Raw genomic sequence first — 18617 nt, forward strand, 5'->3', positions numbered from 1 at the left:
ATAAACGATTTATATGGAAGTTCATTTTTCTCTGTGCACAGAAAACCAAGGAAACTGAAAATATAACAGCAAGCTCTTGAAAACTTAACTCTGGAAAAATTTTCTTTTTCAAGACACTTCTACTATCTCCATGCAGATACTCAAAAGTGTATTTATTATCTATGCTTATCTTTACACAAACAAATATGAACGCATGACCCACATTAATAACTTCATTATTAATTTATGAATGATCAGAAAACACTCTTTTTCATAAATAATATATACGTATACCTCTTAGTACTCTTTTTCAGTACGCCTACAGTCTGAGAAGTGTCAAAAATTCTCAGATATAGATGAAACCAATATCCTGATCTGGAAGTCCTGTGAAATATTTATTTTAATGAACATTACACAATAAGTTGTGCAGCCCATTATTTGGAAATAATTATAGTGGGTTTATCCCTGGTAATTTTTTAATTGGCCTCTTGCATAAGAAGAGTTAATCTAACATGTGAAATAGAAAATTCATATCAAATGTACTATCCATCACTCCTGTGCAATTTTAATGAGCTTTATGTATTTGGACTGAAGAAGCAATGCCAGAATTACATAACTAAACACTGTGGAGAGATTTTTGAACTGAAATGAACTAGAACAAACAACACTAGTGAATTGCCTCATGCAAAAAAATGCCAAAACATCCCTATCAATTAAACCAAACCTTGAAAGGGAAAGATACTGAAAATTTTACAAAGGATTTTACATTTTTCACTTGCTGTGTTGTTTTGGATAGTTGTCTATTAAATGTAGTTGAGTCTTTTCTTATTTACACTTGTATCTTAGTTTTATGTGAACGAAGTTTTATGTCTATCATTCACAAGATTTCATTTCCTCAGGGGGTAAAATAGGAGACATGCAGTATACTGACATAAACTCCATCAATTAAACAATACCTTTATAATGTTTCACTTACCTGCACCCCATCAGATGCAGGTATATAACTTGCTCTTTTAAATGTGTCTGTAACATTTCTGAGAATTTCCACAGAAATAAGAAGGTCCCCTGCATAAAAGTTTTTCCTCTGAGTTAAATCCAGTAGCGTCTTGGTTACTTGGGACATGCCATCACCAGCCAACATCCTCTGTCCTTTGGCAAGGTGCTCTTTAATCTGTACCAGAAGAACAAAATGAGTATCAGAACCTACTTTACTGTGAAAAAAAGTATGACAAATTATAAACACAACTAAAAATATTAAAGTTATTATAGCATTAAATATCAAAGCCCTTATTAAAAAGTCCATCCTGTTACAGAGAAGACAAAATAGTAGACCATGATGACAGAATTATTACGTTTACCAGAGAATCATGGATTTTATACTGAAGGATTCTGAAGGTGTCGTGATTCACCCATTTGGTTCACTTTGAACACCAATAAATTTCTCAACGTCCATGTTCTCCGAGGAACTAACTCCATGGGCTGGACTGCATCTCCTGCTATGATGGAGCAGGGAACTGCTCTTCCTCAGAGGCCCAGCCATACAACCACTATTGCCACTCATTAAAAAAACAAGAGCTCTGAAAGGTTTAAATGCCAAGGCAGTCCTTGTTATAATGTAGTTTACTATAGGGAAATATACCTTCATCTCTGCCAGAACATCCTGGCTAGTCAACACAGGAGCAGTGGTTTAGCTGTAAACTGATTATGGTGCTCTCTTCTGTAGTGCTAACAACACAAAGGTGCTAACTGTGAACAATCCTGCTTGTTTTTTTTCAAGAAACGCAAAACACATTATGAATTTCTCCTACGTATCAGTCAAGAGAGCATACTTTAGCAGTAGCTCTCCCAGTAGATCTGTACAGGGCCAGAGATAAATGTAATCCAAACCATATATTCTGGTAGAAGAATCACCCTGAAAAGAAGCTGAACTTGGGGATTTGAGGAATTCTCAAAGCTGACTCAGCACTGCAGGAAGATGCACAGTGTATCACAAAGGTGTCACATGGCCTGCCAATGCTATAAAGAATGCATGGTTTAAACAACCTTTTTTTTTTTTAATATGCATATGAATTTATGTATATAAACACAAGTTCTTCCAAACTGAAGCTAAATTAAAGAAAAGATAAATGACCCGAGATAGAGCTCACTCTAAGCAGGAGGGCTGTTGAAGCTAAATTAAAGATAAATGAGATAGAGCTCACTCTAAGCAGGAGGGCTGAAGAGAAAATTTGGTGCAATTGGCAACCAAAATGCTGACACCATCTCTGTAAATGTACCTTCAATTGCTTTTTAACTTGGCCACATTACTGACATACAGAGGGAAGGATGACTAATGTAACATAATTTGGTGCTGAAGTCGAAGGGTGCAAATACACCTTTTGTCACTTCCAGATCCCCCCAGCAACTTTGTGCTGATATGTGTGGCTTCCTCAAAAAAAACCACGAAACAACAAACAAATAAAAGGATAGTATATGAAGTAAAAATAGCACAGTGATTAAAAGATTCAAAATAACTTTCATGAAAGCAATTTAAAAAGCACAATCATCCTCTGACATACATGATCTAAATACTTTTTTCATGCTGCTGGACCATACTTTGGGTACACTGGTCTTGAGATAAACTAGATATATGTAAGGCAGCTGGGGTTGGGTAAAGGGTCTGCTTCAAGTTATGTCTATGGCCTTAGGTCATGGTGGCAGCTGTGGATTGTAATGGACCACGACAGGCTTACCCAGTCCCCAGAAACACTTACGACTTGGGAGAACGCCTGCCCACTGCAGCATGGACAGGGAATGAATCTATTCTACACCAGAGTACAGGGGTACAAGCACAATTGCACAATCACATATTTTCAAGAAAAAATTCAGTGAGGAGAACTGATCAAAAACGTGATTTTTTTTAAACAAATATTTCAGCAGAAATACCTCCCTCAGTCTTCGGAATATGGTAAGAAGTAATTAGTCAAGAAGCTTCAGAAATCCTTTTGTGCACTTTCTATTAATTTTTGAATGAGGTTTTGAAAGTAATCTTGCAGGAAAATAATAGCGGAGAAAAAGGTGTGAAAAATGGATAAAAACCTCATTTGAGGAAATTCAGGGATGTGATAGTGTATACATAACATTATGAACTCTTTTCTCGGGAACAAGCAGCAGCAAACAAGAACTTGATTTGTGATTTTTTCCTGTGAAATGTCGCCATTTGCCTCATCTGCTCAGGCGCTGGTCCTGGGTAGCAAATGAAAAGAGCATCAGCTAGCACTGTAACACAGAGTAGTAGAACTCGGGTATTTCCAGATTTGGAGGATTAATAATGTTCAGTGAGTCTTTAATCAAGCCCAAAAGACATACAACGTAGAAGATAGTGCACAAAGCTGAACCCCCAAATCTAACACACGCCTCGGGACGCACTGTGGGGAAGGCCTCACACAACTTGAAGGCGGAGCTTAAGAGATAACAAAGCAGTTCTTTTCATTCCAGCAACGGCAGCAAAAATGATCACTTCTCATAAAAACTCTACTGCACTCTTATGCTTGTATAAAACAGCAGTAGGAAAGCTGTTGAACTATTCCACATATTATTTTATATTGGATTATTTTGCTTTCTTTTGCTCCATCTGTATGTTCACCCCCCATTTGTTTTTCCATGCTCCTGCTAGACTTTAAAATCACATTTTAAAGACCACAGGGGCCAATTTGTTGTTGGTTTTGGACCACGCATAACACACATCATTCTTGGTCTCAGCTGTTTTGGAACGCAAATAGTAAATTAAAATGATGCCAGTCAAAACCTGTTAGTTAAGCTTTTGAGCAAGTAAAGCCTTCTTTTCAGTGAAAAATTTCATAGCTGTCTAGCAGCAGAGCTGTAGTGTACCCTATAGCGCCTTCTGCAAGACACTGATTGCTTTTGGACACACTGATAAAAAAGGTCTAGCAAGTGCTGACAATATTACAGGACTAAATTATTGCAGAAGTAATAATTACTATTTAATAAATCCTATTACTTCAGAAGTAGCCGGAGCTGGGGTGCAGGGGGCTTAAAGCACCTCAAAATTATTGCCTCTTAAAATTACAGCTCAATTTGGAACTGTTCTTAAAAAACCCAGCAAATCCAGAGAGCTCAGCTTCCCAGCACAGGCACCTCTCCTCCCTTGGGCCACACCACTTGGTGAGCACCTTTCCTTCACCCTCTCAAGCTCCAACCCAGAAGTTCCTTTCCCTCACGTTCAGCTGCCCCTCCAGGCTCACACTACCTCGAGTTGGACGAGCAGCACACCCTTCAGAAGGGGCACAACAAACCTGAAGACTGCCATGTGCAGTAGGCAAGGAAAGTGAGTGAAAGCTAGAGATTATTAATAGAAAGTTTTGACTGCAGTCTGGCAAGCAACGTGCAGGACAAGGCAAGAATTAGCAGCCTCTCTATTATCCATTTATTACATAATGTATTACATATGTATTATATTATTACATATTAGATAGGTATGTATATTATGTATTACAGTATGTATTTTATAATATATTTTCTTTAAAGGTAGCCTACAGCTCCTATACACAATGTTAAAATCACAGACCATTCACTCAGTTGATATAAAATGGTGCAACATGATTAAAGCTAACGAAGATGTCCAGATTAGTGAGAGCTGAAGGCAGTGGACTGCTTGCACAGCTACGACAAGAATCTTTCAGTGTGAAAATAAGGAATTTTTTCATCAGGAGTGAGTATAACATCTTTTTCACTATACTGCTGTGCTATGGTCACTGTGATATTATGCACTGTCCAAGAATGCTATTTATGGTCACCACTGTAGGTCCTTGTAGTTCTCTGTGAAGGTCATTTTTTAGTGGTCTTACAGGCAGGCTCATCAAAAATAAAGTTTATGAGCCGAGAGACAGTGAAATGAAGCAGCTGTTAAAGTGATACTTCAGTTGTCAGCCCAGCCTCCAGCTGCCTGCACTGTATGGCTGCATATTTGAAAAACTACCAAAATGTTTAACTGGACTTTGACTCAGGGTCCAACTTCCTTTGTCCCTCCATTTATCAGAAAGTATGATATAATAAAAATGCGTTTTTACAAAGTCAAAGCTCCTAGGCCTTTGGCACTGGAGTACAGATTTATTACTGCATAATAATTACTACAAATTTAACAGCTAGGCATGGTTTAAAAGGACAGAAAACAATGAACCCTCAAGAAACCTATAAAATATTGAAAAGAGTCATTAATTTGAAGAGTAACTGCACCACCATCCTTTTTTCATTATTTTTTAGGATGATGTTGGATTCATGTCATTAATATATTTTATGAAAGTGGGGACTACAAGAACCCAAATTAGGAAGCCTTTGATAGAAGCGAGGAAAGATAGTTTGAAATAAAAATATATCCTGAAATTGCTCACAATCTGCAAACCATTTTGCTTAGCATCTTCACAACCCAACACCAGTAATTTGTAAAATATTATTCACAATGCTCTTAAGATGGAGAACAGGAAGGAATATTCATATCACCTACAATAGCCACTTGAATTACACAAATGTACGAGAAACCTAAAAGGTCTTCAGAGTGTTGATTCCTCTACAGAACAATCCAGAGCACATGGAATCCTACCTTGAATGCTCTGAATCACATTACCTGAAATTTGTGGCCTCTAATCTTACCCCGTCAATAATTATAAATTAATGATTTTGCATTAATCATGCTTTTACAGCTACCAACATTGACATTCAGAGAGATTGTATGTGCTCTTCTAGGTATGTGCTCTTCTATGTGTGATGAGGTGTATCGGAGAATCTTTAAAAAAATCATCTAGCATCTGCGAAAGTCTTGTTTTTAGAAGAAGAACGTGAAAAGTTCAGAGGGATGCCTGATTCCTTCTGTACCCTCTTTCTCTCTTTCACAAGAAGACTCCTATTATTTTGCTCAGGAGATTTTTTTTTTTTTTCCTACTTTACGCTTTCCATAATTCTCTTATTTTTATCATCATCAATATTGTCACATATTCTAGTCCTTGAGATAAAACCACCAAATAGGTGACAGAGAAAGCAATTATAAAGTTTCAGTATTTTGATTTCTGCATGGATTCAACAAAATATCTTAATAGATATTTTGAATAGATACAACTGCTGTTCTGTAGAGCAACAAATGGCTCTAGGGATGAGAAATGAATATTCATTAAACAGATCATTTCTTTTGGGAGTGCTTTTTTTTTTTTTTTCTCCTTATACTTACCACTGTCTTTGTTGACCAGGATTTCTATTATTCTTTTATTAAGTACTGCTATTAAACGCTCCAATTATCTGTGATTAAATCCTGCTCACGTTGGCATGCTGTGTGAGAGATCTTGTTGTTGTTATTGTTGTGTCCTTTTTTAACCAGAGGGCATGTCTTCAGGATTAGTGTTATGTATGTGTATTGCAACGTGACAAGAGCAAGAGTGGAGAGAAAAAAAGAGAATGAGGACTCTGTCAGGGTTATTTTCATATGACAGACATAACATGGCTGGAGGTAAAGTTCCCTGGCTCTCCATGCTGACTGAATGGCTGAGGCTGGGGGTCACAAAGGGACATCATATCAATGAGTTGTCTTTCTTTTTTTTTTTTATAGTACATGGCCATCCTGATATGTATGTGTCCCTAAAACATAAAGCTCTGATTAAGGGCTTCAATTTATATATTTATTTGATTCGACCAATTTCTGTACTTCTTTGATTTTATGTTTCTATACAGTCATTCCAATGACACTCCTGTTTGCAGGACAAACCAGAATGGTTTCTTCAAGGAAATTAACATGACTGGGGAGCCCGAATTTCTGCATGGGAGTACTGCGTTAAGTAATGGGCAAGAGAAAAATCCTTTGTGCCTCACATACTTAGGAAATCTGAGCTTAAACATGGTGGAGGAATACAACAAATGAAGTAGTGGACAAAAAAAAGGCAGGGGAAGGACTGTAAAAGTAAGCTGCTGTGAGCACTGCTTTGCAGCTAACTGCCTACCCAGATCCTGCAGTCATTCTGCAGCTGGGTGAGAGGAAAGGTTCCCAAAGTTCTGGTAGATTTTAAGGAAAAATGACATTAATTCTTTCTTTAATGAGTTCCTAAATGGCCTTCACCTCTTGTTTTCCCTCTGTCCATACCCCAGTGGAGTTCATCTGTTGGCTGCAGTGCTGGTTGATCTGGAGTATCAGTGTGATTGGGGAAAACTCAGCTGCTGATGGCTGCAGCAGAGACAGCAGCAGCAGAAACCACGGGAGCACATTTCATTTAACACACTGATTACTCTTTGGTAAAGCAAACATGGAAAGATGATTATGGATGCTGAGATGATAGTGGGACTTTTCTTTGAATTTAACAAGTGGGATGGGTTGGCTATTAAAAATCAGATATTCAAAAGCAGAAGGAAAGGAAAGCAACTTATCCAATCGAATTAAGTTGTGACATGCTCATGCAGAATAGTAGGGAAATGTTTTCTGCCACTCTAAGCATCTCTCAGATTGGAGTGCACGTGTATGTTGGCAAGAACAACTAGAATTTCATTAGTGGAGAAGGTACCACAGTAGCTTTAAACACATTTCATTCTCCTGATCCTAAGCTGCTTATTTCTGGTGCCTATTGTAATACAGACAGTTACAAAAGAAGCAGCCATACCTTTGGGATGGAGCAGTTGTTTTCTAGCACACATATTTCATATGAGTGGATGAAGTATTGGATTATTTCCTCTCTTTGATGAAGTGCACATTTATTTACAGAGAGTGAAGCAGATCACAGAATCACAGAATGCTATGGGGTTGGAAGGGACCTCTCGAGATTATCTAGTCCAACCCCCTGCCAGAGCAGGTCCACCCAGAGCAGGTCCCACAGGAACATGTCCAGGTGGACTTGAATGTCTCCAGAGAAGGAGACTCCACCACCTCTCTGGGGCAGCCTGTCCCAGGGCTCTGCCACCCTCACAGTAAAGATATTCCTCCTCATGTTTAGGTGGAACCTCTTATATTCAAGTTTGTGCCCATTTCCTCTTGTCCTGTCCCTGGGCACGACTGAAGAAAGACCAGCCCCGTCCTCCTGACACCCACCCTTCAAGTATTTATAGGTGTTGAACAGATCCCCCCTCAGTCTTCTCTAGACCAAAAAGACCCAGCCTGTTCTCATAAAGGAGATGCTCCAGGCCCCTCATCATCTCTGTAGCCTCTGCTGTCCCCTCTCCAGCAGTTCCCTGTCCTTCTGGAACTGGGGAGCCCAGAACTGGTCCCAGTGCTCCAGATGGGGCCTCCCCAGGGCAGAGTAGAAGGCGAGGGTGACCTCCCTCTACCTGCTGGCCACACTCTTCCTGATGTCCCCCAGGATGCCATTGGCCTTTTTGGCCACAAGGGCCCATCGCTGGCTCATGGGCATCCTGTTATCCACCAGGACTCCCAGGTCTTTCTCCTCAGAGCTGCTCTCCAGCAGGTCACCCCCAACCTGTCCTGGTGCAGGAGGGTATTCCTCCCCAGGTGCAGCCCTTGTTGAATTTCATCATGTTCCTCTCTGCCCAACTCTCCAGCTTGTCCATATCTGTTATTAGATCTTAGAATGCCATACTAACTTTATAACATGGTGTTGAAAGCACTCAAAAAAACAACATTCCAGTCTGTGCAATGGTTTTTGCAGGGCAGAGAAGGCAGAGTTTTCTCAAAACCAAATGAGTGCCACCACCATCAAGAAAACACCAATACTGAAGCAATTAGGTTTTTTTCTGAAGTTGTAGTCATCTCCTATGCAGGATAGGAAATGTCAGGGATGCATGTGGAAACTTTTGCCTGACACAATCTCTTGATCAGTTGCTTTCTGATGAGAGAAAACGGTTTACCATCGTCCTGTCAAGATTTGAAGATGACAAAACAGAGCTGATTCCTGCCGATTCTGGGCTTACGAGGGAGGCGAGGCAAGGCAAGCAGATCATTTACGAATATAACCCCCACTGCCTATGAAAGGCTGCAAAGCTGAAGATGAAAAGCTGGCGTATACCAATAAAAGCATAGAAAGAGGAAGAAGAAAAATGTTATTATTGAGGCCTGTACATTCAAATCTACAAAACTAAGCCTGGCTGCTTTGCTCTGCAGCTATATAAAAAGAAATGAAGCACTAAACTAGCAAAAAAGGAGCAGTAAAATTTTTAGGAGGAAGCCTTTCATTCCCCAGAGTACAGCAGCCATTTCACTGAGGAGGACATGAACAGGCTGATGTGCTGCCCTTGTAATATAATGTGGAAAAACAAAATCATCTCTAATGAGCTGCAGCTGAACAAATCATTATTCACCTCAGAGTTCTTTTTATCAAATTATATTTTAGCCGAGCACTTGCAAAATTGTGAATAACACTGCTGTGGAAAAAGGGAAAACAAAATTATGGTATGAATTAGGAGCAGCAGAAATGCATTTTCATGGCTATTTTATCAGTTTAATATGAAAAGATTCACCTGCTCTTTCCCATGCTCTTTCATAAGTGCTAATATCTTGACACCAGTGTGATATTTCATATGCAGATTTTTCCTTCCTAAGACTGAAGAGTTAAGAGTTTTTTTTGTTTTTCCAACTTCCTCTTTCTGATAGAAAAGCAGCCCAGTTTGCACAAATGCGTGTTTGATTTGGCTGTTATACCACTCAAATTGGCATAAATTAGTTCCTTACTTTTATTGAAGCAACTAAATGAAGAATTTCATCATCCAGGTGATACACAGGTTTAGAAAATGAGCTGCATTAGAAGAGATTTTCTGATAATATTGGAGATGACCTTCAGAAACAAAGTCTCTTGATGACAGGCTTTAGTCTTCCTCATTATTTATGAGCATAATACAAATCTCTTCTAAACTAAAGTGTCCAAAAGCCATTTTGAGAAGACTTACTTTAGGCAAAAGGGCTAAAGTGACCTCACCAGTGTGTGGTGAGTTAGTGATATGTTACCTATATTTTTTAACAGATCCTTCATAAAATTGTCTTTTTTTCTGATTCAATAAATCCTGTCACTCAGAATGCATGCATAAGAGAGAAGAAAACAGAAATAGTCCTATATATTCAAGTGTTTTCTACATGTACACAAAATCACGTTCTAATACTCCATGGTAAGATCTTATTCATTGATGATTTTCATTAAAAATGGTCACAGGTTTCAGATATCCATTTAATAAATATCTCATAAGATAAGAAAACTCGTAGCTCTTCCACACCAAGCTATTTTTATGTAATTTTCACCTTCTCCATGAGCTCTCATTCAAGTCTTTTGCTTCTTGGGTTGGGTTTTTTTTAATTATTTTTATATTTTGGGGAGTTAGGTGAGGGGTGGAGTAGTTTCTTTGTTCTGGTTTGGATTTTTTGTTTGGTTTTGTTTGTTTTCTTTTTTTTTCCTAATTTAGGTGGCTGTCATCCGGAGTAGTTTCTTTGTTCTGGTTTGGGTTTTTTGTCTGGTTTTGTTTGTTTTCTTTTTTTTTTCCTAATTTAGGTGGCTGTCATCCATGGAATGGATTGAGAATAGATGAAGAAGTCTTTAGCTATGCCTCTCAGAAGCAGTTGTTCATACAAAGGATGATGTAGGATATTCCTAATGCTGGGTCTTGCTTCTTAATCTTCTTGTTTGTAGAGTTTCAAATTTGATAGGCGGGAGTATGAAAATAACTCTTTTTTGAGGCATTTCAGTGACTGTTTTTTTCTCAGACAGCATCTGAGGTAGGCTTGTGGGCTTTTAATCACTGATTCTATTCTTGGCCCTGCAGTCACTCACATCCAGTACAAATAGTTGAATTTCTTATTCTCAGGAAAGATTGTACCTTGTTTATCCAAATGAATGAAGTAAAAGAAAAAAAATTTAAAAAAAAAACAACTCAAAGCATCAAAGCAGAGCATGAAATTTCTCTGCTGATCCAAACCACTTGAGGTGTGCTGGTTGAAACTTGCAAGAATAGAAGTAAAAATTCGGGAAAAAAAAGTCTTTGAGAATGCATTCTCTGTTACATTACGTTTTACAGTGAAGACTAGATGTCTTCCTATTAGGGATATTCTAGTTCAAGAAGAGGTCGCGCAGGAAGTCACAATAATTAATCATGACAGTCCCTTCAACTCAAAGCATCAAAGCAGAGCATGAAATTTCTCTGCTGATCCAAACCACTTGAGGTGTGCTGGTTGAAACTTGCAAGAATAGAAGTAAAAATTCGGGAAAAAAAAGTCTTTGAGAATGCATTCTCTGTTACATTACGTTTTACAGTGAAGACTAGATGTCTTCCTATTAGGGATATTCTAGTTCAAGAAGAGGTCGCGCAGGAAGTCACAATAATTAATCATGACAGTCCCTTTCTAGACTTAACATCTAGAAAGGAATAAAGACCAAACCAGAAGTTAGATATCACCTTATGTACTAAACAATTGTTGCAGCAAAAAAAAAAATTAATATCTTCCTAACATACATTTGAAATCCTAGAAATGAAATACATGCAAAGGACTAAATTTGAAGTTTGGTCTGTCTCAAGGTATCCATTACACAGCCCAGCTGGCTTGATTGTGGCAGACAAAATACACACATGCACTGTGCCTTTTGCTTTAATTTCTTTGTGTCACAAGATTCAGTTTTCAATCTCTCATGGTGATGCTAAACCTGACTTGACCGTATATTCAGACAGTGGAGTTGGGTAATGTCCCATCTATTTACAAAATTCCATGTATGCAGAATAATATTTTAGAATATTTTGGAGATATTATTCTTTTGTGAAAAAATATCTTGGAAAACACTACTCCAAATTAAATAAGTACTGGCTCAAGTAAACAATTTTAGGTAAAATAATTAGGCAGACTGTCTTCTGCTTCCAGATCAAGAGAAGATAGTAAGCAATAAGGAGAATATTTTATAATAGTATACAGTGTAAGCTTGGGTGATCAGATCGTCCTCTAAGCTGCCTTTCTATAAATAACAGTACATTAAGGTATCAACAGATACTCTTTAAAGAGATTAAATACAGAAAGTCACAATAATTAATCATGACAGTCCCTTTCTAGACTTAACATCTAGAAAGGAATAAAGACCAAACCAGAAGTTAGATATCACCTTATGTACTAAACAATTGTTGCAGCAAAAAAAAAAATTAATATCTTCCTAACATACATTTGAAATCCTAGAAATGAAATACATGCAAAGGACTAAATTTGAAGTTTGGTCTGTCTCAAGGTATCCATTACACAGCCCAGCTGGCTTGATTGTGGCAGACAAAATACACACATGCACTGTGCCTTTTGCTTTAATTTCTTTGTGCCACAAGATTCAGTTTTCAATCTCTCATGGTGATGCTAAACCTGACTTGACCGTATATTCAGACAGTGGAGTTGGGTAATGTCCCATCTATTTACAAAATTCCATGTATGCAGAATAATATTTTAGAATATTTTGGAGATATTTAAATTAATATCTTCCTAACATACATTTGAAATCCTAGAAATGAAATACATGCAAAGGACTAAATTTGAAGTTTGGTCTGTCTCAAGGTATCCATTACACAGCCCAGCTGGCTTGATTGTGGCAGACAAAATACACACATGCACTGTGCCTTTTGCTTTAATTTCTTTGTGCCACAAGATTCAGTTTTCAATCTCTCATGGTGATGCTAAACCTGACTTGACCGTATATTCAGACAGTGGAGTTGGGTAATGTCCCATCTATTTACAAAATTCCATGTATGCAGAATAATATTTTAGAATATTTTGGAGATATTATTCTTTTGTGAAAAAATATCTTGGAAAACACTACTCCAAATTAAATAAGTACTGGCTCAAGTAAACAATTTTAGGTCTTTCTTTCGTGAAAAAATATCTTGAAAACACTACTCCAAATTAACTAAGTACTGGCTCAAGTAAACAATTTTAGGTAAAATAATTAGGCAGACTGTCTTCTGCTTCCAGATCAAGAGAAGACAGTAAGCAATAAAGAGAATATTTTATAATAGTATACAGTAAGCTTGGGTGATCAGATTGTCCTCTAAGCTGCCTTTCTATAAATAATAGTACATTAAGGTATCAACAGATACTCTTTAAAGAGATTAAAATATGATAGTTAGACCAAAGGAGTTAAATTTTCAGAAAATGAAACTATCTGCCAAAGCTTGAAAGAGAGAACAGACTTTAACAAGGTCCATATTTTTTGCTATAGCACTAATTGATTTGTTAAAATGGTCTGAAAACCCAAACCATGTCTATCCCACAGAGGGGAAAACACCTCCAAATTCTGAGAATATAATCTGGAACTAGTGAAGGAGGGAAATTCCTCCCTATTAACTGAAACCTGGTGATCAGTATGTGACCAAGAACTATCCAGAAGGAAATGAAGAAAGGATATTCCCTGCCATCCTAAAACTTAGTCATCCTTATAACTATTTCATCTCCATCCACAATAAAACAGATACTTGGCAGACCTTCTTTGCCGTAATCTCCTCTTTCTCAAGAACAAATTTAACAAACTGCACATCGTTGGGCAAAATATTCCTTCTTATCTGCGAAGATGTCTGGTAACAGTCCTGAAACACCATACACAACTAAGAGCATTTTCTTAGTGCAAAGCAGCAGGTACTGCAAACACACTAGGGCAATGTAAGAAATCCAGAACAAAACCTGATATATAATCTGTGATGTTTCTTTTTCTGTTCATCAAGTTATTGGTTGATCCCTGAGTTCCCGAATCCAAAGGCAAAGCATACCTATTTATCACTTCGCATTTTCCACTTACAGTGCTTAGTAAAAATAATCCTAATTAGGTTCTCTATGTATTATTATTAGAGCTAACCAAATAATTTCCCATGGGTTTATTTCATGGATTTTAGCATTTTTGTCCCTTAATTTGTTCAGTGAACATTTTTTCATGTTAGTCAACCAGCTGTATAAGCTGGTGAAATGGTTATTTGTTGAATTCATTTGATGACTGATTTGTACCAAATGTTGGCTAAATTATTCATGACTAATTGGTTCTATTTATTCAAAGAGATCTAATTATCAACCCTAGTTTTAAAAGGGACCTGTATTCCATAGCGCACAAGGTAAAATAAACTGATGAAAGTACAGTCTGTACAACAGTGGCATAGCTGAAGTGCATCATCCTCTTAACTGCTTTTACTCAAGCTCCTACACATGAATTGTGCAGGGCACTGTGCCCTCCACAGATGCAACCTGACTGCCAATCTCCACTCCACGAGTCAAACTATTCCCCTTCACTGTTTCATCATGTTCCAGTGTATACTCTCTTCAGAGGCTCTGTAGTTATTATATTTTTACCATGACAGAGCTTTTCTGTGCTGTGCTGGCGAGGTATGGACATGAAGAAGGAACAGTGGCTAGGCTCTAACTCAGAAGACCAGAGATCAATTTCCTGCTTAATTCCTCTCCCTCAGTTCCACATCAGCGAAAAACGGAGATGCAGTAGACCCTGATCTCAAGCATATGTTGAGGAGATATATTAATTAATGATTGTGAATTACTCTGAAACTGTTGTCATAGAATATTAAGTACAATATTTTGATATATGTATCAAAAAGTGGTCCACGTATCTAGACAATTCCATTTAACCACTGGAAAACCCCGCTTTCTTCTGAGGTGCCAGTGCCCTGCCTTTCCACACAGGAGAGATCCTCTGGTTCCTTAATCATCTCACCATCTCACCATCTTTGCTGGACTTGTTCTAGGAGCACCATACCCCTCCAGTACTAGAGACCCCAGAACTGGACACAGTACTGCAATATGGACACATGTAGGCACAAACTTTTCTACTCACAGCCCAAGCTACCCAAATGCAAGGTATTTTTACTATATAAACACAGGTAAATAAAATAGCCACGGGAATATTGTTTAGCCCTGAGGCCATTTAGCACAGACAGCTTGTATCCCTCAAGCTGAACTCCCATTCCCTCCCCTGTCCCAGAAAATGATGGTTTTATTGCCTGCTGTGAATTTTCTCTCTGCCATGCTCTCCTCTGAAGGGTGCTAGACATAATTTGGGAGACTGCTCATTAGCATGGTCTTAAATCATGTCATTTGAATCATATGTGGCTTCTTGGGAGGACAAAGAGACAGGGACCTGTCTGTATTCCTCTAGGTGGGCATGCTTTAATGTATTAAGTATTGTATGTATATCAACTGCTTTACATCAACTTCAGAAATATCACTTTTGAAGACTGTACACCTCTTCTTGTTGTAGGGATTTCAGGTAAGAAATGAAAGCTCAGACTCTGATTTTATAGGAACATTCACACAACTGAGTTACACTCCTCACCACTCCTGCTCTGAGTTGGTAAAATAACATTATTGGCAAGTTAAGCATGCTGAGGCATCTCATAAATGCTTTCATAAGCACACATATTTATTATAGCAACACCGTCTGTCAGCAGCTTCCTTATAAAGCCCTATTTTCAGAGATTTATAGAGCTGACAGATGTATCGTGGGGGGACAAGCCTAGATTTGCAGGGCGATGACCTTATAGGCCTTTACCTCTATTTTCTACGATTCTTTAATATGCTGTGTTGTTCACTTTGAGATGCAGTCAGATGTAAGACGAGCTCATTTTCTCTGTGAACAGCTCCCAAGTGTAGAAGAAATCCACTTTTCTCCTTTAATTTGTATGCAGATAAGCTAGCCTGAAATTTTGTGCAGCAGTAAGATGATGTTTAGATGCTTGTGTAATTTTAAAGACGCTTTAGCTATTTTTAAACGTTCTTTGGCAAAAGAGAATTTCACAGTGTGGTCTAATAGTATTTAATATTTTAAAAACGGAAATGTAGAAGAACAGATAAATTTGATCAGGGCTAGAAATGCCTTACTTTGTGCAGAAATGACTCCTTCGTGCCAGACTTACAGCTCTTCAAAAAATATTAGTGCCTCACCAAAAGTTAGCCAGGTGAGTCAAGCCAGTGAATAACATGAAAGAGCTTTTACCACTGTCGCAGTTGCTTAGGAATGACTTCTAGCAATAGCATAAAAAGAAAAGGCTGAATATCACTACAGAATCAGTGCCACAAGGAGTGCTGATCAGAGGAATAAAACTCTAAAGGAATGGTCTTCTGTTCAGGCAAGTCAAGAGGAATAAATCCTTTAAAATATTTCAATATCATTTAAATATTTCAGAAGATTGTCATATTTAAATGCAAAAATAGCAAGTAAAAGAGAAGTAATTTGCTTCACTTTGAAATATATCAATGTTTTCACTCACAAAATGTGAATTTTTTCTTCTACAATATTACATTATTAGCATTCAAAACTAAAACACAGTTTCTAAGCAAATTAAATACAAATGTATAGCTGTCCACACCCATAAAGCACATTTAGACATACTATATGCAGCTGTTGCAAAAATATAAAATATCTAAAATATAAAATGCAAAACAGTTACAATGAACTTCAGTTGTTTTTTTTTCCAACATGAACACTAAAGGGATGTAGACAGCTATATAAAATAGGGAAGTTTCTCTGTAGCAGGGAAAATTGTTTTGACAATTTACTCCGTGTTATTTTAAGAATAAGGCTTTCTTTGGCTGAAATCTCAGGCCTCAATTAAGTTGGAATCTAATGAAACAGAAAAGCAGCTCAAAGGAATTAATCAAAATCTCTTCTAAGTGGGAAGCCAGATTGGAGGAATGTCAGCCAGGCTACCACTTTTCAAGCTCCCGAAGATTTTTAAACATGCTACAGAAGTGTTGCACTTGTTTGGGAAGTTATGAAGCACACAGCTGTATTAGTGCCCCTCTGCTGAATGATTAATGGAGCAGCAGCCTTTGGCAAAGGAGGCAGACTAAGAGCAATGTCCCCCTCCTCCTTCACTGCTGTCCGCAGAGTTGGTTTGTGTATTCTCACTCCTCTCTCTGGCTGCAGTTGCTGTTGTGCAGTTTTTTCCCCCCTTCTTAAATATGTTACCACAGAGGTGCTACCACTGTTGCTGATGGGCTTGGCCTTGGCCAGCTGCAGGTCCACCTTGGAGATGGCTGGCATTGGCTCTATTGGACATAGGGGAAGCTTCTGGCAGCTTCTCACAGAAGCCACCTCTGTAGCTCCCCCCCTACTAAACATTTAGGCAGTAGATAAATGTATAATGCATATGTTTTGCAAAGAAACATTTTGTTAAGCATACTAAAAAAACCCACCCCATAATATTTCTTCATCTACTTTACTTTTTCCAAGACACTGCAATAGCTTCACCCTATAGTAATATCCTATTGTTACATTTGAAGCCGAAGTTCCAAATTTGATAGCAAAAAGAAATACCGTTTATGACTTCCTCGTGTGCAAATAAAGAGTTCAAGTTATTATAAAATTACTCAGCAAGTCACTCCTTCAGTAAACCTCACTTTCTAATAAACCAAAATATGTGAGTTACCTGTGACCCCTATACAAATTTCACACAATGGACATGAAAAAGGGAATCTGATTCATTTTTCAGTTTCTACAGTAAGACAAAGCTGCTTTCACTCAACCACCACCAATAAAAAAGATCAGAATAATATATGTGAATATAAATTATACTTTCTTAGGTCTATTTTCCTCATGGCATTTCTTATCAGAAATCTGACTTGAGAATAAATAAGTACGGTTTTTTTTTCACAGCAATGATTAGTAATGAATAAACAGAGCAAGTACTAAAGCTGGCTTTGCACCTACTGAATGCTGCAAGTGTCTGTACTCATTTGATATGCATCTAGCAAAGCTTGGATGTTCCCAGAAGGCTACTCCATGAACACTGAGAGAGCAGCGTCTGCTAGTGGTGCCTGCAAGTCACAAAGACAAAATATCTGTGTAAGTGAGAGCAACTGGAAAGAATGAGCCTTACTTAAACTACATTCCATGCTATTGCAAAAGCACACAGAGAAACAATTTCATGCAATGATCATCAGTATATAGAGAGTAGTATTAAGATTCTGAAACACATTTCAGTGGTCACTTGGTGGGTTTTTAGCAGTATTTTCTTGATTAAAAAGATTTTGTTTTGCTTAATTTTTATCACTTTGCATGATAGGTCCTGTCAAATTGATTTCTTCTCAGCTTTTTTTTTCTGGCTATAATGCATATATGTTTGTGTATATATATATATTCACCACAGACCATGTGTAAGCTATAAGAGACACAGTATATTTATATATATATATATACACTATATGTATATATATGCATAAGTAAATACGTGGGGTTTATATAGATATATTCACATATATGCATATATACATATGTATACGAATCTAGTAATGATTAAGTCTAAAACACAATGTGAAAAATTTCTCCCCTTTTTATCACCATATAATGTCAAAGTAATACTGTACCTGTGGCATTGAGAGGACAGCGATTGAATGCCATGTCCCCGGCTGCGGTCCTTTTCCACACCATTGACATCAAATAGTCTTCAGGACATATTTCATAAGGTGCTACCATTTAGAAATGAGAATATAAATAGAAATATTAGCATAAAACAGACATTTTATATCAGAAAAGTGAGTCTTCAGTCTTGTCCTAATTTTTCCTAATATGTGTATGTTAACATCATTTGGTTTAATTTAAAGAATGAAGTACACAAATGCAAAAATTCAAACCCTGTAATTATTGTATATCTGTCTTTGTGATGGTTTTTATTTCATATAGTCTGTGTCTTTCTTCTCTTCAGCTAACACTCTT

The 18617-nt window shown here is 37.6% G+C and overlaps 1 protein-coding gene across 1 annotated transcript in view; it reads right to left on the bottom strand.

The window, feature by feature from the left end:
* ADGRB3 (adhesion G protein-coupled receptor B3) overlaps positions 1–18617 on the bottom strand; it is a 450308-nt gene that overhangs the window by 236734 nt on the left and 194957 nt on the right. The window contains exons 8-10 of the mRNA XM_014937019.1: positions 18269–18370; positions 17613–17719; positions 956–1150 (exon numbers count right to left, since the gene is read on the bottom strand). Of these exons, the coding sequence (XP_014792505.1) occupies positions 956–1150; positions 17613–17719; positions 18269–18370 (404 nt within the window). The remainder of the gene's footprint in view (positions 1–955; positions 1151–17612; positions 17720–18268; positions 18371–18617) is intronic.

The sequence above is a fragment of the Calidris pugnax genome, unplaced genomic scaffold, assembly GCF_001431845.1.
Source record: "Calidris pugnax isolate Ruff unplaced genomic scaffold, ASM143184v1 scaffold12, whole genome shotgun sequence".
Lineage (NCBI taxonomy): Eukaryota > Metazoa > Chordata > Aves > Charadriiformes > Scolopacidae > Calidris > Calidris pugnax.